The sequence below is a fragment of the Mobula hypostoma genome, chromosome 1 (genome assembly GCF_963921235.1).
Source record: "Mobula hypostoma chromosome 1, sMobHyp1.1, whole genome shotgun sequence".
Lineage (NCBI taxonomy): Eukaryota > Metazoa > Chordata > Chondrichthyes > Myliobatiformes > Myliobatidae > Mobula > Mobula hypostoma.
The window spans coordinates 189551230-189578842 of NC_086097.1; the positions used below are offsets into that span (position 1 = coordinate 189551230).

At 41.2% G+C, this 27613-nt stretch overlaps 1 protein-coding gene across 6 annotated transcripts in view; it reads right to left on the bottom strand.

Moving 5' to 3' along the window:
• The window catches only part of LOC134353657 (RNA-binding Raly-like protein), a 1079267-nt gene that overhangs the window by 2059 nt on the left and 1049595 nt on the right, over positions 1–27613 (bottom strand). For 5 of the 6 annotated variants that reach the window (XM_063061854.1, XM_063061846.1, XM_063061889.1 and 2 more), the window contains one exon: positions 24468–24581. In XM_063061854.1, the coding sequence (XP_062917924.1) occupies positions 24468–24581 (114 nt within the window). Of the gene's footprint in view, positions 1–18495; positions 18933–24467; positions 24582–27613 lie in introns of those variants that run through there. The other variant, XM_063061863.1, reaches the window with a different exon arrangement.

The following is a 27613-nucleotide window of genomic DNA, read 5'->3' on the forward strand; positions in this document are numbered from 1 at the left end:
AGTGAGCATTGAATTTATCTGTTTGTTTTATTTTGAGATATAGCACAGTTATAGTCTCAGAGATATAGACCCTTTTGGCCCAAGGTGACACCCATGTACACCTATGTGACCAATCAACCTACTAACCTGTATGGCTCTGAAATGTGGGAGGAGACCCACATTTCAGCCAGAGGAAATCCATATGGTCACGAGGAGAACGTACAAACTCTTTTCAGACAGCTGGTGCTGTAATACATTTTCACTAGCACTAAGCTAACGTGCCGCCCTCTAATAATTAAATACAAATACATTTTGGTAAAAGGAAAAAGGAAGCCACAAAGTCTTGGAAAGTACAGGAGTTGGGATGAGGCAGCAGGACTGGATAAATGGCTGCTGTGATCACAGAATATCAACTCTTGCCCGAGAAGTGACTTGGATCCATTCCAATTTGCCTCCTGGAGCAACAGGTACATGGCAGGTACTATTTTATTGGCCCTTCACTCACTTGCAATGACTCTTCATCTCATGTTTATGATACTGATTGCACATTTATTTATTTACTATCATTTCTTTCTATTTGTATTTGCACAGTTTGTTGTCTTTTTGCACACTGGCTGAACGCCCAAAATAGGTGCAGAGTTACACTGATTCTATATTTGTTTATTATTGTACTATGGATTTATTGAAAATGCCCATTGGAAAATGAATCTCATGATTGTATATGGTGACATATATGTACTTTGATATTAAATTTACATTGAACTTTGGCAATAACTGAGTGTAGGGAGTGCTGCAGATTCATTGCTGAAGATTCAGTCAGTGATTGCCAGTTCTAGCCAGGCTGCTTGCTGCTTTAACATGCCACCATTAATCAAATTAATTTTTACAGCCTAGATTCAGGTCAAGCTAGTGCTGGTCAAAGTCCAATGCACCACATAAAAGGCAGGCAATTTAAGACTTACACTAGTTGTAAAAATCATTCAGTACGCTTGTTGGAAGCCATGGATGGTTAGAAATGAGAAGGGCTCTCAGACGTTTTGCTGCTGTGTAATGGAGGATGAGGTGAAGGAAAGATCAATGACTGCAGGTGTCAGGAAGATCTTCAGATCAATTCCAAAGCAATACTTAGTGAAAACACACATGATCAATGTTAGGAATCAAACTCCAAGACGGAGGATGCAGTGCAGGTAAAAATTCAATGATCTCACAAATATGCTCAGGTTCAGTTAATACAATTTGAAATGTAATGTCTTTTGACTTGTTCATGGCTCAGTGAAACATACCCCCAAATTTCACCTACCAACAATCTCAATCACTCAGAATTGAGCCATAACATTTCTATGCCTGCTTTAAATTCTCCTATTTACAACTATGGAAATGTAATTTTACAGATAATTATGTCACATTCATTATTACACTTCCCTCTCTCATTTCCAGAGAAGATATTAGGTGAGATTGGGAGACTGGAAAATGAAAGACAAAGAGGAAGGAAAGAAGGAAAGATAAATGGAAGTAAAAATAGATAAGGATAGAAATGATAAGGAGGAGATCAAAGCCAAAGGTTGTAGACAGAAATTGGCAAGAACGGAAGTCAAGGGCTGATGGCTGAAGCATTGGGTTAGCAGGTCTGAAGTCGGGGGCCCAATGTTTGCAAGTCTACAATCTGAGAGTCCCAGGCCAAGGACTTCAGAGGCAGCCTATCCTCCTGGGGTTGGAGGCATGAATGTGTGTGAGTGAGTGAGTGGAAACAACACACACGAATGCTGGAGGAACTCAGCAGGCCAGGCAGCATCTATGGAAGTACAGTCGACGTTTTGGACTGAAACCTGAACTGTACCTTTTTCCATAGATGCTGCCTGGCCTGCTGAGTTCCTCCAGCATTTTGTGTGTGTTGTTCAGATTTTCAGCATCTGCAGATCTCCTCTTGTTTGTGAGTGTGTGGGAGGCTTCTTTTTGCTGTTTTTGTTTTGTTCTTGACTCCTGTGTTGTTTTTGTTGCTGCATGTGTTGTTCTGCTGAACAATATGGGCATGCTATGTTAGTGCTGTTCCCACCATATCCTCAAACTGTGTTGGTTGCTAACGCAAAAAATGCATTTCACTGAATGTTTTGATGTACATGTGATGAATAATAAATGAATGAATGAAATGAGATTAGGAGAAAGAGAACAAAGAAAAGGGAAAGTCAGAGAGAAGATGGTAGTAGGAAAGAGCGTGGGAAGGAGATTAAGGGAGAAGGAAAGACTATAAGAGAAAAAGACAGATTGAGAAAGATAAAGAGAGAGTGAATTGAGGGGGGAAAGCTGAGAAAGATAGATAAAGAGAGAATGACTAAGACAGTGAAGTGAGAGAGAAGGAGGGAGGGAAGGACGAGGCACAATGCCACTTAATCTAACCACTACAGCCATCGAGTTACCTTGCATAGACTATAATATCATGCAATGAAATGCTGGGGCTGGTATAGCTTGCAACTTTAGTGGGATGAAGGATGGCTAAGATTATAGATTTTATAAGATGAAGCGGTCTAGGCTGTCTGCAGCAGATAAGTCAGATGAGACCATGACCTCCATTTCAGCACTTGCAGACTGAACCACAATTCTTATTTCAAATTCCACTGCCACACAAGAAGCCATTTCTCATCTGAATATGGAGGAGGAAGTTCCATTAGTTGTCATCTGAGCTCAACCAGCTGGTTTGGAGAAAATCCCTTCAAAAATAGCTTTGAACATATCACTGCATTTCCGCAATCTTGACTCCAACAGATTGTCCACCACCCTAGGGATTTGGCAGTGGAGCCAAGAGGCACAAGCATGTTATCCAGACAGTTGTCCTATCTCACCATTGCAGCCTGAGTGGTCAGACTCAAGGGAAGAATATATAGTGTGAGCTGGGCATTGCTGTAACCTTCTTCTTTGCAAATCACCAGCTTTCCATCAGAAAAGCTGCAGCTACTAAGACAATCAAAGTCAAAGCAGAAAGAAATATTTTACTAATTTTTGATCATGGTAGTTCAAATCCAAAGAGTGCTTCAGCAAAACTTGAAGGGACCACAAGGGCCATTCATTCAGTATCTCTTATCCTTTATTTTGACTTGGTTTGATGTATAACTTGGATTTTTGTGTTGGCATTTATTATGCAATTGTGATGTTTGTTGCAATGGTTACAGCAGAACGAAAGCAAGCTATCTGAGTGGTAGTGTATGTGATAATGGAACACAAAGGAAGATGGAAGCTGTAGGCTTATATCAACCTGCCTATGTTGAGTGCTGGGGGCAACTTCCAATGGCCTAAAATTAATTAAATGAAAGCTAAGGGGTGATTTGTGAATATCATTACTTTTTATTGTCTTTCTAAGTGGGGGACCTGGGTTAAATTAAGAAAACTGAAAAAGAAGACAGCCATTATTTTATTATATTAAGGAATGAATAATTTACAACAAGTTAAACTAAGCAGATTGAATTGTCTCCAAGGCTCCAAATTTTTATTTACTTTTATTTTAAATAATTATCAAATGAATAACTACCTCATTGTAAAGAGTAAGATTTGATAGCAAGTACGGTATTATTTTGAAGCTGCAGCAGGTGGGAGTTGGTAGAGGGCAGCCACAGAAAGGTTTTGTATCTTCAGGAAGAATTCAGATTTAGATGCTGCATTGGAAGTGGTCAGAATTGCAGACTGAAAGCAGAAAGAACTGGAGCATTTGATCCAGGAGGCAGTCACCTCCCTTAGGTTAGAAAGCAGTCTAGGGAATGGACAGTGGTCAGGAACTGGAGGATGTGACCACAGATCAGACAGGTATGAGCTACAAGAATACAATAGTGCCTTTGATATTTTTTGAACAGCTATGATGTACTTGCTACTTTTGTGAACAGTAACGAATACGGTTAGACAGGGTCCGGGGTACTAGAAACCATTCAAGGTTGGGGATTTAGGGATAATATACTCTAGGCCAGACGGCATTGCAAACAAGTTTTCAGATGATACCAAGACAGGTGGAGGAACAGGTAAATCAATGAGGCAGGGAGTCTGCAGAAGGATATGGTGAAGTTGGGAGAGTTGGAATGATAAAACAATCTGTTAGCAGTTATTGGCAAAATGCTAGAATTTATACTTAGGAATGTGGTGGAAGAGCAATTAAAATGTCATAATATGATTGAGTAAATTTTACTGATTTAAGAAAAATCTAACACAATATTGAAAATGTAGCTAAAAGGCAGCTGAGGTGAGGAAACAGTGAGATTGATGTAAAAGGAATTTCAAAAGGCTTTTGATAAAGTATCACAGAAAGGGCTCATTGGGCTACATATTAGCATGGATGGAATATTAGTTAAAGGCAGAAAATGGAATAGAAATGAATGGATCTTTCTCAGACTTAAGGTTGTTACTTCGTTTGTTCTGATAGTATTAGCATTGTGCCCTCAGATGTTTATAATTTATGCTAATGACTGAACGTATTACCCTTGGTGAGTAAGTTAGTTGATTAGAAGACAGAAAATCTGTATTAGGACAGACATAGGTTGAGCAAGCACAAAACAAGGTGGCAGATGGTGTATAAATTGTGCAGGTGTAAGATTATTCATTTTTACAGGATTAATGGAGAAACACCATATTTAATCAGTGAGAAACTAGTAAATGTTGGTGTACAGAGGAGATGTTAGGGAATTGGTTCATGAAACACACAAACTCAGCAAGCAAATAAAGATTATAAGCAAGAGAACCAGGAGACAACATGGCCCCTCCTACTTTCTCCTCTATCCAATGTGATCATAGCTGATCTATAATCTCATCACTTTCCTCACCCCAGCCTCATAACCCTCCATTCTTTTCATTTCCAAAAATTTGCAAAACTCAGTACTGAACACTCAATATCTCTGTTCTTCTTCAGGATTTAGAATGACTTAATTCTTCTGAAGTTACAGTGAAGACTAGTACTGTTTCCCTTTTTAATCGCTGGCTGTACTGGCTTACTAATAATCAACAATCCTTGCGGAAGGTCATACTTTCCAATCCTCATGCTACTTATGCTATTTTTGACAAATCAGCATTTTCCACACTGTAGTATATCTGCTCTCATCTCTGACCAGCACTTATCCTATTAACACACAAAAAATGCTGGAGGAACTCGGGGAAAAGGGGGTGGGGAATGGTGAATTGGGGGGGAGGTGGGCATTACTGGAACTTTGAGAATTCTATATTCATGTCATCAGGTTGCAGGCTACACAGACGGAATATAAGGTGTTGTTTCTCCAACTTGAGAATGGCCTCATCGTGACAGTAGAAGAGGACATGGTTTGACATATGGGAATGGGAACAACTCAGATAATGTCTTCTGGCAATGCTCCCCCTTTACCATTCCCTATTCCCTTTTCCCTCTCTCATCTTATCTCCTTGTCTGCCCATCATCTCTCTCTGGTTCTTCCCCCCCCCCCCACCCTTTTCTTTCTTCCATGGCCTTCTGTCCTCTCCTGTCAGACTCCCCCTTCTCCAGCCCTGTATCTCTTTCACCAATCAATTTCCCAGCTCTTTGCTTCATTCCTCCCCCCTCCTGGTTTCACCTATCACCTTGTGTTTCTCTCTCCCCTTTCCCCCACCTTTTAAATCTACTCCTCATCTTTTTTTCTCAAATCCTGCAGAAAGGTCTTGGCCTGAAAGGTCAACTGTACATTTTTTCATAGACACTGCCTGGCCTGCTGAGTTCCTCCATCATCTGCAGATTTCCTCCAGCAGTGTGCGTGTTGCTTGGATTTCTAGCATCTGCAGATTTTCTCTTTTTTGTGACTTAGCCTATTAATACACCTCTCTGAATCCTTACAACTCAAAATGTCAGTCAGTTTTGCATCATTGGCTTGACTTGAATAGATCGCATTAGTATCACTTTCCAAATTATTAATATTGATTGTGAACAGCAGGGCCATCTAGTGCATTCATTATCAGCAAAGCCATCTTTTTCAAAACACTGGGATGCAGATCGTCAGATTCCGGGGATTTATTGGCCTTCTCTCCCATTAATTTTCCAACACAATACTTCTGTAAATGTTTAATTTCTTTAAGCTTTCATTCAGTCTAGGTTTGTTGCTCTTTACTATTTCAAGGATATTTTCTATGTTTACATTGTACAAAGTAATTCATGGATCTCTCTGCCTTTTATTTATTTCCCTAGTATAAGTTTGCCTGTCTCAGAGCAAATAGAGTGTTGCCCTGTATTGCAAATGAGTTGTAATGCAAAAGGGTGACCATTTGCTGGAAAAATACGTGTCTTTTGTGAGACCATGACTGCATTCTGCTTGCAGCTAGCAGCTTTGTGAAAAGAAATTCAGCAAGCAACATTGGCAAGCAGCAATTCCAAAGGATATGCAAAGATGAAGAGACTTGGGTGTGCATGTACACCAATCTCTGTAGATAGGAAGGCTTGCAAGTGAGCAGCTTTTAAAATGACTGGGATCCTAGGCTGGAGATATAGAATATAGAAACTGAGAGGTTATATATAAAATACTGATTAGGCCACAACTGTAGAATTTTGGCCATGGCCCCAGAAAAGATGCCTTGCGGGTTTAATCTCAACCTGGGTATGTGGAGTTTGTCACATTCTGCATGGGTTTTACCTTGGTGCCCCAGTTTCCCCCACATCCTAAAAATGGTCAGGTTGGTTCCTCAATTGGCCTCTGTAAATTCCCCAAGTATGTTGGTAAATGCGGGGGAGTGGATGGGAATGCAGGGAGAATAAAAAGGTATTAATATAACCAGTTAGTACAGACTCAATGACACTAAAAGCATCTAAGAACAAGTGGATCTCTCTGAAGTAAGGGTATGTAGTTTGTCATCTGTATCAATGATTTGGACGATAATGTGGTAAACTGGATCAACAATTTTATGAACACCCAAATTGAGGGTATAGTGGACAGTGGGGAAGACTATCAAAACTTACAATGAGATCCGGACCAGCTGAAAAAATGGGTTGAAAAATGGCAGGTGGGATTTAATGCAGTCAAGAGTGAGATGTGGCACTTTGGGAGGACAAATCAGGGTAGGACTTACATGGTGAGCAGTAGGGCACTGAGGAGTGAGGTAGAACAGAGGGATCTGGGAAGACTCATTAACAATTCCTCGAAAGTGACGACATAGGTAGATAGGTTCATAAAGAAAGTTTTTGGCACACTTGCCTTCAAGATCAATCTATTGAGTACAGGAGTTGGGATGTTATGTTGAAGTTGTATAAGACATTGTTGAGGCCTAATTTGGGGTATTGTGTGCAGAGTGCAGCAGAAATTTACAAGGGTGTTGCCAGGGCTTGAGGACCTAAGTTATAGAGAGAGATTAATTAAGTTAGGAGTTCATTCCCTAGAGTGTAGAAAAATGAGGGGATATTTGATGGAAGTAAACAAAATTAATTTATTTAGAGATTCAGCATGGAACAGGCCCTTCTGGCCCTTATAGCCTCATCACCTAGCAACCCATTGATTTAATCCTAGCCGAATCATGGGATAACCAATTAACTTATTCACTGGAACACACATCAAAGTTGCTGGTGAACGCAGCAGGCCAGGCAGCACCTCTAGGAAGAGGTACAGTCGACGTTTCGGGCTGAGACCCTTCGTCAGGACTAACTGAAGGAAGAGCTAGTAAGAGATTTTAAAGTTAGTCCTTCAGTTAGTCCTGACGAAGTATCTCGGCCCAAAACGTCGACTGTACCTCTTCCTAGAGATGCTGCCTGGCCTGCTGCGTTCACCAGGAACTTTGATGTGTGTTGCTTGAATTTCCAGCATCTGCAGAATTCCTCGTGTTAACCTATTCACTGGTATATTTCCGTTCTGTGAGAGGAAACTGAAGCATCAGGAGGAAACCAACAGGAAGGAATGTACAAACTTGCTTACCGAAGAGGCTGGAATTGACTCCGATCTCTGATGCCCCGAACAGTATTAATGTCACATAAAGAGCTACACTACTGTGGGTATAGATAGGGTTAATGCAAGCAGACTTATTTTCCACTGAGGTTGGGTGAGACTAGAACGAGAGGTCATAGCTTAAGGGAGGAAGGTGAAATGTTTAAGGGGAACATGGGGGAGAATTTCTTCACTCAGGGGGTAGTGGGAGTGTGGAATGAGCTTCCAGCAGAAGTGGTGGATGTTAATTCGATGTCAACATTTAAAAGAAATTTGGATTGGTACATGGATGGGAATGGCATGGAGGGATATGGTCCAGGTGCAGGTAGATGGGACCTGGCATGAACTAGATGGGCTGAAGGGCCTGCTTCCTTACTGTAGTGTTCTATGACTCTATATAAATATTATACCTGGTGCAGCACTCCTTATAGAATTCACATGCTGCAAGCACATATGGGAACACTATATAATAGTTCGATTGAATTAATCATGAAATTGATGGCAGCTCTAAACATCACAGGCAGAGCGATGTGGAGGAGAATGTAGCTGGTGTTAAGTGTGCATGGTACACACCACTTGTCTAACTGGAAATAAATTATCATCCAATATTGGGTGCTACACTGTCAGAATTTGGAGTTGCATTTCTTTATCCGCTGCTGTGATAATGTATGGACTGTAGTGCAGATTTTTAATGATTTCATGAGCTTACATTTGCATAACTCTCTGAATGCTTGTACAATTTGAACCAGGAGCTGTCTAAACAAAACTTTACAAATGTTCGCAACACACATCAAAGTTGCTGGTGAATGCAGCGGGCCAGGCAGCATCTCTAGGAAGAGGTACAGTCGACGTTTCGGGCTGAGACCCTTCGTCAGGTCTCGGCCCGAAACGTTGACTGTACCTCTTCCTAGAGATGCTGCCAGGCCTGCTGCGCTCACCAGTAACTTTGATGTATGTTGCTTGAATTTCCAGCATCTGCAGATTTCCTCATGTTTGCGTTTACAAATGTTCAACTAGAATACCCATTGTATTCCTGGTCAATATGGTCAATATAGTTTGGAGCTCGGTGAAAGAAGTATCCAAATTGCATGGAGGGCTCGGAAACTGGAATCCTTTTCAATACCACTGACTTCTATTGTAAGACTCTGAAGTTATTTTGGAGTTTTGCTATAAGATGAAGGACTCCTCAGATTCTGGTTCTTAGCATTTGATATATGCTTGGCAGATGTAATGGGAGCAGCTTAGACACATACCCTGACAGATAGAATTGCACTTAAGCTCTTTCGGTCTTTATCTTGCCTTGGAGACTATGTCATGATTGTAGAGATGTGCTTTGTCTTTGGTGATAGAACAGCACAAGCTGATGCATCAGGGGCAAACAAAGGCAATCTACTGAGTCCTCATTAAGTTTATTTATTCACAAATGCTCCAGCAACCGTCAGCAATAAAAAAAACACGCGCGCATTGTTAACCCTTACTGTGTACGAAAAGGAAAGATCATTCAAATTGCAATTTTAGCAGAGAACCCAAACTTGAATGCTAATCATAAAACATGTATCACATCAGTGATTTAGAGGGCTTAATAGGAAAGCCCCTCGCGTAGTTTGTCAGCTTGTCGTGCCGCGAGGGCTTGTGTGCATCAATGATGCTGAGAGTTGAGTCATCGGTAGCTCATCTGTTGGCAGGGCAGGGTCTCCCATGATGGACAAGCCTCAGCTGAGACAAACGGCCCACCTGGGCAGTGGAAGAAAAGCCTGGCAATCTACTTCTGTATCTTGCCACGAAAACCCAATAGATAACTACAGTAAAACAAATATAGACTATGACGTAGTGCTGGAAAATGAGACCACCAGGAAGAGCTGATGACCCTCCAGAGTAAGGCCAGGATGTATGACGCAGTTGAAGTAAAGCCTTTGGGACCTTCAGTTGCTGCTGTTCTGGGGTACAAAATGAGGGTCAGAGGCTGCAAAGATATGTTGATGTTAGGTACATGGAACATACACTGTATGAACCAAGGAAAGTTAGAGATGGTGAAAGATGAAATGCGATGCTTGCAAATTAACCTACTTGGAATCAGCAAGCTGAAGTGGACTGATACGGGACACTTTCAATCCGATCAACACTGGATATGCTATGCCAGAAATGACAAGTACCGGAGGAACTTGCTGAAGCTGTGTTGAAAATCAATGCAGTCAGCAATTTCCTAATCTCAATTTGTCTACAATGAAGACCTATCAACATAACCATCATACAAATATATGCACCCACAACAGATGCAGAGGAAGATTAAATAGATCAGTTGTATGAGCAAGTGCAGGCTGGACTTGTTGGAACATGCAAACAAGATAAACTGATAGTTATTAAAGTTTGGAACGTGAATGCTGGGAGTGAAAAGGACGGTCAAAAAGTCAGCAAATATGAACTGGGTACCAGAAATGTTGCTGGATAACGTTTAATCAACATCTGCAAAAACAACAACTTGTTCAGCTCAAGCACATTTTTCCGACAACACAAACGCAGACTGTATACTTGGACCTCTCCCAATGGATTACACATAATCCATTTGGTTTCTATCTGTGGATGGCAAAGTTCGGTACTGTCGACAAAAACAAAACTGGGAGGTGACTGTGGCTCAGACCACCAACTACCAACCATGCAAGCTCAAAGTAAAATTGAGGAAGCACAAGCCTTTCACCAGAATACCAAAATATGATCTTCAAAATATTCCAGCAGATGCCCTGAACAATTGTTTCGCTGCTCTAAACACAACTGATAGAACACCAGAGGGAATGAGGGGAAGTATTGAGAATGAGTACACAAAGTATTGAGTACACAAGGAATTTGAAAAAGGTTCAGCAAAAGGCGAAAACACAGAAAAGACCGGATTAGATGAATGAAGAAACACTAAAAATCATACAGGAAAAAAAAAAGGAAGCCAAAAAATATAGATGGAGGTTTTACAAAAACACAATGATGTGAAATATTACAGAGTGATTTAAAGACTTTCAAATAGACTGTATGCATCTAACATATTCATACAAGTACAACTGTAACACTGGGAACCGAATTTAAGTTGGCCCTGGTATACTTAGATATAAGTTAATGTTTGCATTAGTTTAGACCAAATTGCTAGCAGATATAATTTGCTCAGGCACAATGTTCTGATGGGGTCACAGAATTACACAGCATGGAAACAGGCTCTTCAGTGCAACAAGTCCACACTAACTATCAGATGCCTGTTTACATTAATACTACATTCCCATGTACCTTTCCTAGATTCTCCCATCCACCTACACGCCAAGGGCCTTGTTATTAACCTATCCACTTGCATATCTCTCAGATATGGGTGGCAGTTAGAATAAACAGGGGAAACCCATGGGGACTCAAAGAGGACATGCAAGCTTTCACATAGTCAGCACTAGAGTCAGGGCTGAACCGGTCATGCCAAGGTGTCGCGCAAGTTGTAGTTTAATTGTTCTTGCCTCTTGTGTGATGTTCTAAATAGAGGCTTGCCTGCTAACACAGGTGAAATCAAGTGAATGCATGACTATTTGACAATAACTTGATAAATTTTCCTGAGGTGACTGTTATGTGTCTCTCAATTAATACCAGTGGGGAAAATAGATCTTCTGGTCATTTCCTCATTGTTTTTTATGGAGGTTTGCCAGATGCAGTTCCTATTCTTGGATTAAAAAAATAATCGAACCATTAGAAAGTTCCTTTTCATAGAACCAGAGAACACTAGAACACTACAGCACAGAAAACAGGCCATTCAGCCCTTCTAGTCTGTGCCAAAACATTAATCCGCTAGTCCCATCGACCTGCGTCCAGTCTATAACCCTCCAGACCTCTCCCATCTATGTATCTATCCAATTTATTCTTAAACTTAAGAGTGAGCCCACATTTACCACGTCAGATGGCAGCTCGTTCCACACTCCCACCACTCTCTGAGTGAAGAAGATCCCCCTAAACCAGGGGTCCCCAACCTTTTTTGCACCACGGACCCATTTAATATTGACAATATTCTTGTGGACCGGCTGACTGGTGTGGTGGTGTTCAAGTAGGGTTAAACTCATCTCAACATGTCTTTTACAGTTAGGGTTGCCAACTTTCTCACTCCCAAATAAGGGACTAGCTGTGTTATTTGGTATGATTTGTTAGGTTGTTTTTTGGGTCTGGGAACGCTCAAAAATTTTTCTCATATAAATTAATGGTAATTGCTTCTTCGCTTCACACCATTTCGGCACGAACGGATTCATAGGAACGTTCTACCTTAGTGGGGGAAATACAGGACAAACCAATTTAGCCCAATATACGGGATGTCCCGGCAAATACAGGACAGTTGGCAACCCTATGTTCAAGTTCAACAGTGCGTGACAGGGAATGAAGAAAGGTGCAGCTGACTCGTATCATTTCCTCACGGCCTGGTAGCACATGCTTTGCGGCCCAGTACCAGTCTGTGGCCTGGTGGTTGGGGACCGCTGCCCTAAACCTTTCCCCTTTCACCTTAAAGACATGTCCTCTCATACTTCTCTCTCCTAATCTAAGTGGAAAGAGCCTATTCACATTTATTCTGTCTATACCAATCATAATTTTGTAAACCTCTATCAAATCTCCCCTCATTCTTCTATGCTGCAAGGAATAAAGTCCTAACCTGTTCAATCTTTCCCTGTAACTCAACTCCTGAAGACCCGGCAACATCCTAGTAAATCTTCTCTGCATTCTTTCAATCTTATTGAAATCCTTCTTATAGTTAGGTGACCAGAACTGTACACAATACTCCAAATTTGGCCTCACCAATGTCTTATACAACCTCCCCATAACATCTCAACTCCTATACTCAGTACTTTGATTTATGAATGCCAGGATGCCAAAAGCCTTCTTTACAAACCTGTCTACCTGTGACGCCACTTTCAGGGAATTATGTATCTGAACTCCCAGATCTCTTTGTTCCTCCATACTCCTTAGTGCCCTACCATTTACTGTGTATGTCCTACCTTGATTTGTCTTTCCAAAATGCAACACCTCACACTTGTCTGCATTAAGTTCCATCTGCCATTTTCTGGCCCATTTTTCCAGTTGGTCCAGATTCTTCTGCAAGCATTGAAAGCCTTCCTCGCTGTCCACAATGCCTCCAGTCTTAGTGTCATCAGCAAACTTGCTGATCCAATTTACCACATTATTATCTAGATCATTGACATAGACAACAAACAACAATGGTCCCAGCACAGATTCTTGAGGCACACCACTAGTCACAGGCCTCAAGTCTGATAAGCCATCATCCACTACTTCTCCCACACAGCCAATTTCTGATCCAGTTTACAACCTCTCCATGGATGCCTAGAGTCTGAACCTTCTGAACTAACCTCCCATGTGGGACCTTGTCAAAGGCCTTACTAAAGTCCATGTAGACAACATTCACAGCCTTTCCTGGGTGGGACACAACCCACCCAGCCAACAGACTTTTCATCCCTCTTCCCTCCGGGAAAAGGTTCAGGAGCTTGAAGACTCGTAAAGCCAGATTTGGGAACAGCTTCTTTCCAACTGTGATAAGACTGCTGAACAGATCCTGACCCAGATCTGGGCCGTACCCTCCAAATATCCGGATCTGCCTCTCGGTTTTTTTGCACTACCTTACTTTCCATTTTTCTATTTTCTATTTATGATTTACAATTTAATTTTTTAATATTTACTAATTATTTGTAATCCAGGGAGTGTGAAGCGCAGATTCAAATATCGCTGTGATGATTGTACGTTCTAGTACTAATTATTTGGCGACAATAAAGTATAAAATATCTACTTTCTTGGTAACCTTCTCAAAAAACTCTGCAAGATTCATTAAACATGATCTACCATGCACAAAACCATACTGACTATCCTTAATCAGCCCTTGGCTGTCCAAATACTTGTATATCTGATCTCTCAGAACACCTTCCATTAATTTACCTACTATCGATGATAGGCTCACCGGTTTACCTTTGGAGCCTTTTTTAAACAACGGAACAACATGAGCTACCCTCCAATCCTCTGGCACCATACCCATGGCTAAGGACATTTTTAATATTTCTGCTAGGGCCCCTGCAATTTCTACACTACTCTCTCTCAAGGTCCGAGGAAATATCATGTCAGGCCCAGGTGATTTATCTACCTTAATTTGCCGTAAGGCAGCAAGCACCTCCTCCTCTTTAATCTCTATATGTTCCATGACACTACTGCTTGTTTCCCTTCCTTCCATTTACACTATGCCAGTTTCCTGAGTAAATACTCGCACAAAAATATTGTTTAAGATCTCCCCCATCTCGTGAGGCTCCACACATAGACGATCACTTTGATCTTCTAGGGGACCAAATTTGTCCCTTACTATCCTTTTACTCTTAATATACTTGTGGAAACTCTTCCGGTTTACCTTCACATTATCTGCCAAAGCAACCTCATGTCTTCTTTTCACCTTCCTGATTTCCTTCTTTAGTATTTTCTTACATTTTCTATACTCTTCAAGTACCTCATTTGTTCCTTGTTGCCTATACGTACTATACACCTCTCTCTTTTTCTTAACCAGATCACCAATATCCCTTGAAAACCAAGGTTCTCTATGCCTGCTAGCTTTGCCTTTAATCTTGGCAGGAACGTGCAAACTCTACACTCTCAAAATTTCGCCTTTGAATGCCTTCCACATACTGAACACATCCTTGCCAGAAAACAACTTATCCCAATCCACTCTTCCTAGATCCTTTCTCATTTCCTCAAAATTGGCCCTTCTCCAATTTAGAACATTAACTCGAGGAGCAAGACCTATCCTTATCCATAAATAACTTGAAACCAATGACATTATGGTCACTGGACCCAAAATGTTCGCCTACCCATACTTCTGTCACCTGACCTGTCTTGGTCTCTAATAGGAGATCAAGTATTGCATCCTCTCTCATTGGTACCTCTATATAATGATTTAGAAAACTTTCCTGAACACATTTGACAAACTCCATGCCATCTAACCCTTTCACAGTGTGGGAGTCCCAGTCAATATGTGGAAAGTTAAAATCCCGTACTGTTACAACTTTCTGTTTCTTACATCGGTCTGTTATCTCTCTACAGATTTGCTCCTCCAATTCTCTCTGACTATTGGGCGATCTATAATACAACCCTATTAATGTGGTCACACCTTTCCCATTCCTCAACTCCACCCATATGGCCTCTGTAGACAAGCCCTCCGGGCTGTCCTGTCTACGCACAGCTGTGATATTCTCCATGACTAGTAATGCCACTCCTCCCCTTTCATCCCTCCACCTCTATCACGTCTGAAACAACGGAACCCCGGAACATTAAACTGCCAGTCCTGTCCCTCCTGCAACCAAGTCTCACTAATAGCAATAATGTCGTAATCTCATGTGTCAATCCACATCCTAAGCTCCTCTGCCTTACCTACAATACTCATTGTATTGAAATAGATGCACCTGTGAACATTTCTATCACGTACAAACCTTTGATTACTGTCTATACATGCAGTCCTTGCATGACCTTTATCCTCCTCCACCTCACTATCTGCTCTAACACTCCGGTTCCCCTCCCCCTGCAAATCTAGTTTAAAGCCCCCTGAGCAGAACTAGCAAACCTACCCGCAAGGATGTTAGTCCCCCTCCAGTTCAGGTGCAAACCATCCCGTCGGAACAGGACCCACTTTCCCTGGAACAAAGCCCAATTGTCTAGAAACATGAAGCCCTCCCTCCTGCACCATCTCCTTAGCCACATATTTAGCTGCATTATCTTCCTATTTCTAGCCTCACTAGCATGTGGAACAGGTAGCATTCCTGAGACTGTAACCCTGGAGGTCCTGTCCTTCAACTTTGCACCTAACTCCCTGAACTCTCTTTGCAGGACCTCCTTCCTATCCACGTCATTGGTCCCTACATGGACCACGACATCTGGCTGCTGACCCTCCCTCCTGAGAATACCAAGAACTCAGTCCGAGATATTGCAAACCCTGGCACCAGGGAGGTAACAGACCATTCAGGATTCTCGATCTCTCCAACAGAACCTCTTATATGTCCCCCTAACTATCGAATCCCCTATCACTACTGCTCTCCTCTTTTCCCTCCTTCCTTTCTGAGCTGAGGGTCCAGTCTTGGTGCAAGAGACGTGACCACTACAACTTGTCCCTGGCAGGTCATCCCCACCAACAGTATCCAAAACTGTATACTTATTATTGATGGGAATGGCCACAGGGGTGCTCTGCTCATTCTTTCAACTCTCCTGACAGTCACCCAGCTACCTGCCTCCTGACTTTTAGGGGTGATTATCTCCCTGAAACTCCTGTCTATTTCTGCCTCACGAATGATCCGAAGTTCATCCAGCTCCAGCTCCAGTTCCCTAACTCGGTTTGTCAGGAGCTGCAGCTGGATGCACCTTTTACAGGTTGTTACGTACCCCGTAACTGGGTTGCCAAACCAGCAGAAATGGATCACTCAGTTGGAGTCTGGATTACTAGAACTAAGAAAGTTTTATTAAAGAAACAAGCAACACAGTAATCGAAAGGATAATAAATGCAACAGTTCAGCAATGATAAACACACATGTGCACAGAATTAAGATAACAGCATCAATCAAGCTCTATCGTTGTCTAGGGGTAAATGACCAAATTTCAAAGTGACACAAAAGTTCAGTCCAATTTAGTTCAGTTCGCAGTAATGGTTGCCATGGCAATGGACAACGTGGGGGGAGAGAGAGAGAGAGAACGGGAACGACTGATCATTCAGAACGGCTTCCACTCACAGACTGGCGATATTGCTCACAAGCAGCTTTCGGGCGGGTCCTTTGTGATGTCACCTGAGGTCACCGACTGTGACCCCTCCTCCAGATGCGGTCGATCTTCTGCAGTGAACCCGGCACCCAAGCGAGGGCGGACACACACCGGGTTCCCGCTGATCATACCTTTCCACCCTGTGCGTTTAAGGTCCGGTACTTCCCACCGACTCGTGAGAGGCGCACTGCTTCCAGGGTCTCGTTACCTCGGGTGTCGTATGTGTCCTGCTTTAGTGAACCTGTCCCTTTTTATCCCCCTGCTGGGGCATCGCCCGTCCATCACTTCAAACAGTTCAGGGTTCAAAGGGGGAGCCGCTCTAGACAGCTCTCTCTCCCGTCCCTTCATTACACATCTCCAGATCGCCTGTCCATCACTTCAAACAGTTCAGGGTTCAAAGGGGGAGCCGCTCTAGACAGCTCTCTCTCCCGTCCCTTCATTACACATCTCCAGATGCTGCTTCATTGTCCCTTATCTCTCCTTCCCCTGAGGACAGGTGGCAGACCAACTGCTGATCTCACAGGACAGCTAACATCCATGTGTATTCACGTCACAAGGTGTAGTCAGCAGGGATGATTGTGCTGTCCCTGACTTCCCACATACTGCATATGGAGCACTCGACTGCCCTAACTGCTGCCTCCATTACCTACTCTCAAGTTAATTAAATTAATTAAAGGAACTTACCCGGCCTTACCTCACGGGGAGGTAAAACTCTCTGGTTTATTCTTTGGCTTGTGCAGCTCGATCCTGGACTTCCTGTCAGATCACCGGCAGGTGGTAAGAGTGGGCTCCCTCCCCTCCACCCCTCTGACTCTCAACATAGGAGCCCCTCAAGGCTGTGTACTAAGTCCCCTCCTTTTCTCCCTGTATACCCATGACTGTGTCACCACCCACAGCTCCAATCTGCTAATTAAATTTGCCGACACTACATTGATGGGCCAAACAATAACGAAGTGGCCTACAGGGAATAAGTCATCTCTCTGACACAGAGGTGTCAAGAAAACAACCTCTCCCTCAATGTCACAAAAACAAAGGAGCTGGTTGTGGATTACAGGAGGAATGGAGACAGGCTAACCCCTATGTACATTAATAGATCTGGGGTTGAGAGGGTAAACAGCTTTAAACTCCTCGGCATCCACATCACCGAGGACCTCACGTGGTCAGTACACACCAGCTGTGTGGTGAAAAAGGCACAACAGCGCCTCCTTCACCTCAGACGGTTGTGGAAGTTTGGTATGGGGCCCCCAGATCCTAAAAACTTCCCACAGGGGCACAATTGAGAGTTCCTGACTGGCTGCATCACTGTCTGGTATGGGAACTGTACCTCCCTCAATCACAGGATTCTTCCGAGAGTGGCGCAGACAGCCCAGCGCATCTGTAGATGTGAACTTCCCATGATTCACGACATTTACAGAGACAGGTTTGAGAGCAGGGCCCGAGGAATCATTGGGGACCTCAGTCACTCCAACCACAATCTATTCCAGCAGCTACCATCTGGGAACTGGTACTGCAACATAAGAGGCAGGACCAACAGGCTCCGGGGCAGCTTCTTCCACTGGGCCATCAGCCTGATTAACTCACGCGGATTCGAGTGTATTTGTATGTTATATTGACTGTTGTATTTATTATAAATTACTTTGATTGCACATTGCACATTTAGATGGAGACGTAACTTAAGATTTTTACTCCTCATGTATGTGAAGGATATAAGAATTAAAGTCAATTCAATTCAGTTCAATTCAATTGATGGGAAATAACTATTCAGAAATGCAGGTTTTTTTCTTGTGATTCTTTATTATAAGTATTTTAAAATTGAGGGTCAAAATGTCGACACGTCACTTGGCAAATGGTTGGAGAAGAAGCTAGAACACAAAGCTTCACACAATCATTTGTCAGTTTGCAAAAGGCAAGTCTTATATGGAATTCTATTCCATATAAAAAAGTTCAGAGGGTATGCCCTTCGGTGATCAATGTTCCAAGGATCTGGGTTTCTCACACATCTAGGTATCTCATTATTTAAGTACAATTAATAGAACATCTCTTCACTTTTGGTGTTCTTTTGAAATACAAAAGCTCCACTCTTTCCTCAGTGATAGTCTCTGGCATTATTTTAATGAAACTCTAACTGGCCTTGAAATTTTCGCTACAGTCAGATATCAAAAAAGATGGTCATGATATCCTATTTTGTAAATTATATAAAGATATCCTCACAGAGTAGGAAATTCAATCTTCCAGGGTCAGCCTGGATTCTTCAGGAGCTGACGTGACCCTGCTCCAAGCAATCTGAAAGGAAAAGTGATGAAATGCTGAAATAAGTGTTTCCTTTTTACTTGCTTTGAAAAATTGTGGTTATTAGTTATAAAATATTGAAGACAGAAGATGATTTTGAATGACAGTCAAGCAAATATTAAGAAATCTACTTACTTTATAAGAAGTATGGAATTGTGTTGTATGGTGAGGTGGGTGTTTTGAGGAAGAAAAGGCAGCATTATGGGCATGCAACAGTAGGAAGCAGGAATTAATATTCAACTTGAACTGACAACCTTATCATATATGTACACCTAATAAGTGAACCTACTGAAATAGTGAAACCACATTAATTCCCAGGTGTGCTATGCCTCTGTATTTCAAGTCTGCAACCCTTCTTCAATTAAGATCTCTTAAAGTTTGTATCCTTTAGTTCATAAACAATGCAAGTTGCATCTTGAGTAAGCAAGAGACTCTACATTAAACACACACAAAATGCTGGAGGAACTCAGCAGGCCAGGCAGCATCTACGGAAAAGAGTAAACAGTCGAAGTTTCGGGCTGAGATCCTTCAAGTCCTGGCCCAAAACATCAACTGTTTACTCTTTTCCATAGATTCTGCCTGGTCTGCTGAGTTCCTCCAGTATTTTGTGTGTGTATTGCTTGGATTCCAGCATCTGCAGATTTTCTCTTGTTTGTGATTAGACTCTACATGCTCAGATATTTCATAATTAAATCATAGTGTGAAATGTCTGGATGCTGGTACAGTCAGCTGCACATAGACTATTGCTAAAGCTATATGGGCTTGATGGAGGAAATACCATACACAATTGTATAGATTCATTTGGTTCCACTCCACATCCACATCAAGAAACTAAACATCTTCCATTTTAAGGATACAACCAGAAATGTCTACTTCATTCGAAAGATTAATTTTGATTAAAGAACATTTTTGCTCTATTATCTACTCTGCTTTCAGTTAAAGGAAGGCAGTTAGGGTAAGGCATCTCAGGAGTTGAGAATGCCAAGTAGAATGGTTCATCCGCGAATGGACAGAGCAGGAGAAACACAGAAAGGTACAATATGCTCCTGAAACACATTGTTTATCACGTCCAGTGAATTAAAACTTCATAATGCACTGACAATCTTTTGAAACTTGTGTTTCAGCAATTCAAGAGTTCATTAGTTCTAAGTGCTCTGAGATCCTTGAAATCCAAAATAACAAGTAAATAAATTAAAAAGTGACTTTTACAGAGACTCTTACTCTCAAGGTAACTTGACCTTTTTAGTTGTCTTTTACTACAACTGGAACACGTTAGGCTATTTCCAATAAATTTGCTGCCTGTGAACATACTGATTTATATACTTACATTCATTGTGTTTTTTATTATTGTGTCCTTTATCTTATTGTGTTTTTTAATCAATGTGTTCTTTTTTTGAGCTGAATCGGATCTGGAGTAACAATTTTTTCATTCCCCCTTGCACTTGCATACTGGAAATGACATTAAACAATCTTGAATCTTGAATCATGAATGATAACAAAATCTTTGTAGTAAAAATGACTAGTCACAAAGATAAAATCAGAAATAAACAATCTTCAGTAAGAGACCCAATCCCTACACTGTAATACATTAGTTATTGAATTTTGTTGAAGAGACATAGCAGCTTTATTAATTATTTGTTCTAAAACGCTCATATAATATTGAGACCTAAATTCTAAAACCTGAAGGAACCAAAGCTAATACTTATTGGCCATATTGTAAAAGTGCCAATTTAAACTGCATTCTGGGGTTGAAGTTAGTATGGCAATCATGATGAAAAGATGACTTTAGTAGCATTAAAATTGCTGAGAATCATATCTTGACTTTTCTGGTTCAATGATTAGTAGTACTCTTAAGGTAGCTAATCTGCACAGTTTTTAATTCCCTTGTAGTTCTCACCCACTTAGACTTCCTAGAGCCTTCCAGTGAGTAAAATAGATGTATCTGCCAGAACCAGACAGATGGCTCATCATTAAATGCGCACTGAATTTTTTTTGGATTTGATAGAATGCCAATGCATTTTTGAGGGAATATTGTTTACATTGTCAATCCAGCCGCACTTGAGGTAAACCAGAACTGGCCACTATGACTTAACCCTGCATAAGTACAAAGGTATCTTTTGAAGAAAGTGGGGTGAAAGGGATACAGAATATCATGGATGACAGTAATTGTGAGTACTTCCTAAATGCCATCTAGCTTCCACAATCAGCTGCCGTCTGTCTCGGAGCTGCCTCCTCCATAAGGAGCTTGTCAAGGTGTGCAACTTTATCAACAGAATGGTAAGGTGCCAGGCCCTTGATTTCAACCAGTTGGCCCCATTGCTGGATTGGCCAGGTGGTTGTCCACCGACCAACTATTCAATGCAGTGAGTTAAAATCTGCTCCGATAGTCTTGAATTAGATAGTAGAAACAAGGTATACAGAAGTGACAGAGCCATTAAAGCATGCATTCCCACTATCTAAACAAAACAAAGAAAAATGTCAAAGATATTTTCAAAGCACAAGATGACACTCAGAGGAAAATGCTAAGAATGCAAATTTTAACAACACTGACTTATCTCCAAATTGCTCATACATTCCGCACAGGACAATGAAAGTAATTTAACTGTATCACTTTTTTTGACTAGGGGAATATGAAGAATGGGATTTTGCACAGAATCTATTATTTGGCTTTATTCCACAATAAAAACATAATGGGCAGGAAAATCACTGGTTACACTTTAAGTACAATTCTTGAATCACAAAAAAGAGAACATCTGCAGATGCTGGAAATCCAAAAAATGCTGGAGGAACTCAGCAGGCCAGGAAGCATCTTTGGACAAGAGTAAACAGGCGATGTTTTGGGCCGAAACCCTTCATCAGGACTGGAGAAAAAAGATGAGGTCAGAGTAAGAAGGTGGGGGAGGGAAGGAAGAAATACAAGGTAGTAGGTGATAGTTGAAACCAGGAGGCGGGAAGGATGAAGGAAAGAGCCGGGAAGGTCCTGAAAACAGACTACAGGGAGTTAGGAAAGAAGTTGAGAAGCAGGACCTCCAAGGTAGTAATCTTGGGATTACTGCCTGTGCCACGCGACAGAGAGTATTGGACTAGAATGAGGTGGAGGATAAATGCGTGGCTGAGGGATTGGAGGAGGGGACAGGGATACAGATTTCTGGATCATTGGGACCTCTTTTGGGGTGGGCATGACCTATACAAAAAGGACGGGTTGCACTTGAATCCGAGGGGAACTAATATCCTGGCAGGGAGGTTCATTAAGGCTAAGGAAAAGGACCTTGGCGATTGTAGGGACCATTTACAGTGGACTGAAAAGCTTGTGCATATAGACATTACTAAAGAGAATGTGCTGGAGCTTTTGGAAAGCATCAAGTTGGATATGTCACCGGGACCGGATGAGATGTACCCCAGGCTACTGTGGGAGGTGAGGGAGGAGATTGCTGAGCCTTTGGCAATGATCTTTGCATCATCAATGGGGACGGGAGAGGTTCCAGAGGATTTGAGGCCTCAGGGATCTGTTCTGGATCCTCTTCTTTTCGTGATTTTTATAAATGACCTGGATGAGGAAGTGGAAGGATGGGTTAGTAAATTTGCTGATGACACAAAGGTTGGGGGTGTTGTGGATAGTGTGGAGGACTGTCAGAGGTTACAGCGGGACATGAGTGTGAGGTGGTTCATTTTGGTAGGTCAAATATGATGGCAGAATATAGTATTAATGATAAGACTCTTGACAGTGTGGAGGATCAGAGGGATCTTGGGGTCTGAGTCCATAGGACACTCAAAGCCGCTGCGCAGATTGACTATGTGGTTAAAAAGACATAAGGTGTATTGGCTTTCACCAACTGTGGGACTGACTGCAAGAGCTGAGAGATAACGTTACAGCTATATAGGACCCTGGTCAGACCCCACTTGGAGTACTGTGCTCAGTTCCGGTCACCTCACTTGAGGAAAGATGTGGAAACTGTAGAAAGGCACAGAGGAGATTTACAAGGATGTTGCCTGGATTGGGGAGCATGCCTTATGAGAATAGGTTGAGTGAACTCAGCCTTTTCTCCTTGGAGCGGTGGACCAGATAGAGTTGTATAAGATGATGAGAGGCATTGATCGTGTGGATAGTCAAGAGGCTTTTTCCCGGAGCTGAAATGGCTAACCTGAGAGGACACAGTTTTAAGATGCTTGGAAGTAGGTGCAGAGGAGATGTCAGGGTTAAGTTTTTTACTCAGAGAGTGGTGAGTGCATGGAATGGGCTGCCGGCAACAGTGGTGAAGGCAGATACAATAGGGTCTTTTGAGAGGCTCCTGGATGGGTACATGGAGCTTAGAAAAATAGAAGGCTATCGGTAACCTGAGGTAATTTCTAAAAGAAGTATATGTTTGGCGCAACATTGTGGGCCGAAGGGCCTGTATCGTGCTGTAGGTTTTCTATGTTCTATATAAGTTGATTGGTAAGGGTGATAATGGGCTGGACAAGGGGGAATCTGATGGGAGAGGATAGAAGGCCATGGAAGAAAGGGAAGGAGGAGCACCAGGGGGAGGTGCTGGGCAGGTAAGGAGATAAGGTGAGAGAGGGAAACAGGAATGAGAAAGGGTTGGGAGGGGGGCAATTACCAAAAGTTTGAGAAATTAATGTTCATGCCATCAGGTTGGATGCTATCCAGACAGAATATAAGGTGTTGCTCCTCTAACCTGAGTGTGGCCTCATTGTGGCAGTAGAGTTTAATGCTTATCACTTTAGTTTTGTACATGAGAAAAAGTTATTTTTGTTACATATCATGGTTTTATACATATTAAATACATATTCTTATTAAATAAAAGCATTGTGGTACCTGGGAGGGAACAATGTTCATTACACTAAAATATCTAAGTTGGAGACCGAACCATAATGCAACAAGTTTCAGTATTGTGAAATTAAGATGAAAATACAAATGTGTGGAAGGACCTGGATATTGAATGTCTTAGTATTTCAATCCCTGATGTATAGACTCACCACATGAATGTCCTAATCCTAGCTCCTTCCCCCTCCAATTACATTTCCAAGGATGCATGAAAAATATTCAGTAAGAGAAATTTTAAGATTAAACACCATTGCTGAGGCTCTAATTTCATTCCCTGCCGAGCCTATGAAAACTGGTATCTCCATAGAACAATTTATGTCATTTTTCTCTCTGGTGAAGTAATTTGTTTTTATTTAAATCAGAAACTAATCATTAAATATTCAAAAAGTGACATTTATGAATTTACCCAGAACCCTCTAGCTCAGATCACTTACAATTCAAATTACAATAATGTTCCCCTTATTCCCGCAAGTACTTTTAAAATAGAGCAAGACCAACAGTCTTCTCAGTTTTAAGCTTCATTTGTTGGAACAGTATGATTTAAGGTAACTATTACATTACAATAAAATTTTAAGAACTTGTTATAAAAGAAAATCACTTTGGGCCATGTATCTTTCCTGATATGTCAAAGTGACTGATGACACTATGGTGGCTTAATTTATCCCAGGATGACTTGTCTGTTACTGGTGCTTATTTCTACCCACCGGCATCTGCCTTTTGTTGTTTCTCAATCTTCTCCAGTCTTCCCAGCAAGAAGTCAATTTTGTTTTTGATTTGGGTCAGTTCCTTCTTGATTGTCTGCAGCTCATCTGATTTCACTGGGGACAGAGAAGCGTACAGTCGAAATGCATGCCATTTCATCTTTTGTTCAAATAAGACAACAATCCTATAGTTTGTTTCCTCTGCTTCGCAGAGCAGTTCAGAAACTCTGATTAATGCTGGGAATTACGCATTTGCTAACTGTTGCAAACATCTACATTCATTGAAGAGACTAAAGTTGTTTTAACTGTTTAAGCTACAAATCTTCATAATTCATGCAAAAGAAAAACAAAATAAGATCATGTGAAAGCTTGAGCAATAATATTGATAAACAATTTACTGTTAATATTCTAGGAATTGAATACCCGTAAGTCATGATTTATTATATTAGCTGGTAACACATTTAAATTATAGCTCAGATTTTATTTCTTCTACTTTTCAGGCTAAAATTCACAGGATACACACTAAATATATTCAACACACTAATTCTTTTTCATGAACATTATCACAGTGGGAATCAATCTCATTTATGTAGATATATTTTAACCAGGGTAACATAAAAATTTGTTGCATAATATACACCAGCCATCAGTTTATTATTATTGCAATAGATGTGATATTTAAGAAAACTTAACATTGCCACAATATATTTACTCTGTTCAATCTCAGTTGCAAATCATTTTCTATGTTAACTTGGGAATTACAGCTGAATGAATGAATCCTGTTAATCTTATTGATATGCTATCATTTTAAAATGAAGAAAGTAGTTTATATTCTATTACAAGAAAATTAAATATGTTTGTTACATAAAATATATGAGAAGATAACAGATCTGTATTTTCCATTGTGGTTCTCATATGTACATAACGTGTTTACAATCACTTGCAATAACAGAAAATCTTAATGAAAAGAACATAAACATTGCATCTTACCAATTCTATTCTTCAGATGTCAAGTACGTTTACCAAGCACCGATGAGATTTTGATGGTATTTAGATTATAAACTCAAATGGCATCTTTAATTCCAATCTGAAGCAATTTGATTGCAATGTTTATCTTTGATGTATTCAGGTAGATATGGGATATATCTGATCCACGTACTGTGCTTCCTACGACCTTAGATCTGAAGGTCAGTAACATGCTTAATATGCTTACATGACTGTGCCTGGTGCTGAATACAAAGAAGAGTTGGTATTTAATTAAATGAGGGAGATTAAATGGGGCATCAAGCTTTGTTTGCCCCTTTTGTTCTAAGTTCATTAGCATTCTACTCTTCAGATTTATTGCAGCTAATATCCTCCACATCAAACTTACTGAATTCTTTGTTGGATACAATGCTAACACCTGAAATATGTAGCTAAACAATTGTGCTGCACTTTTAACATTTCGTGATTTCAGCCCACCCGTCTGGACCACAATTGTGGGGTTAAAAAGAATTTTCCAGACACTTGCAATGCACATTTCACGTATGAAGCTCTATACCAGTTTGCAGACATCATGGTCAAATTAAAAGAGACATCATTGAGACTGCAGAGATCAATATTACCAGGGCCATGTGTCTGGTAAGAAGCTGCAAACAGCCTAGACATTATGTTCTCAGTCCCAAGGACAAACACAAATTCATCTACTATTGGCTAGTAAAAGTAATTATAAGATCAATGACCAAGCTGTGGATGAAGGTATATTCAATAATTTAATGAGTGTCATTTCAGCCACACCAAGGACAATCATTATGAAAATACTAATACATAAATACAGCACAAGTTTAAGTACAAACTCAAATAATATTGATTGGCTTGAGGCAGATGCAGTATTTTGGGATTTTGGATTTTTAATTTGTTTCTCTAGTAGTGTGCATATTTCACTGAAATGGCACACACACCAGATATTCAGGTTGTTAAATGGTATGGGAGAATTATTACAGTGTTTGAATATTTGGATCCTAAGAGCTCTGACATCCTGTGGGATTGGTAGTCCTTGCCTTTTGACTGTATTCTGACATTCTATACAGTTTTCTCCTGATACATTTCCAATGGTTAATCTTTTTGCATGGCAAATGACAGGGGATGTGACAGATATTGATGATTCTGCAAGGGGTGAGTGATGTGGCAGACAATGAAGAACGTGACGATTCTGCAAGGGGTGATCTTAGAATCTCTTTAGAAAGCTCTGGTTATGAGAGTAAGTACTCTGACCTTGGAGACCTATTGTGGGCTTCAGTCCCTGGTTTTAGACAAACTAATCCTCTTGGAGTCAAGCACTTCTGCTAAATCACTTCTGTAAGAGTCAACTGAAAACAGGTAAAATCGCCAGTTGTATCTACAGAATAAAAATGAAAGGTTGCACTACACTGACAGCTGTAGGCAGTGCTAAGCATGTCTTAGTAGATGATGCAATAGATTGCACAGCTCATTGAGACTATCCTTCATGAAGCAGATACACAAAACATGGTGCTTTTCCGTCAGCTTGTGGTACTCTGAATCTACACATGGCCTAGGGCTTCCTGTATCCTTTCTTTGCAGGGTTGCCTTGCGTCCCATCACCTTGTCTGTGCAATCACTAATGCAGCAGTTCTTTGTGTTTTACGCCAAAGGGAAAGGAAGAAAAAGGGGGTGGGGGCACAGCAGGATAGAGTCATTGAGTTACAAGGCATGGAAGCAGGCCACTGAGTTCAACACATTAATGTTAACCAAGATGTGTACCTGAGCTAGTCTGCTTTTGGGGCTTCCATCCCTCTAAATCCTCCCTGTCTATTTATTTGTCTAGATTTCTTTTGTGTTGTAATTATTCTCACCTTAACTGCTTCCCCGGGCAACTCTTTTCATGCCATCCTTTGTCTGTCTGGAAAGACTTGCCTCTCAGATCTCTTTTAAATCTTTACCTTCTCACCTTAAACTGACTCCCCTACCCAACAAAAAAAAAACACTGAAACTATTCACCTTTTTTAACTTCTCATGATTTGATATACGTTTTTGGTCACTGCTCAGCTCCCCATGTTCCAGGACAACAGCCTCAGGCTATTCTGTTTCTCCTTAGAACTCAAGCTGTCCAGTCCTACCAATAATCACCCTGCCTCCTTCAAGGAACTACA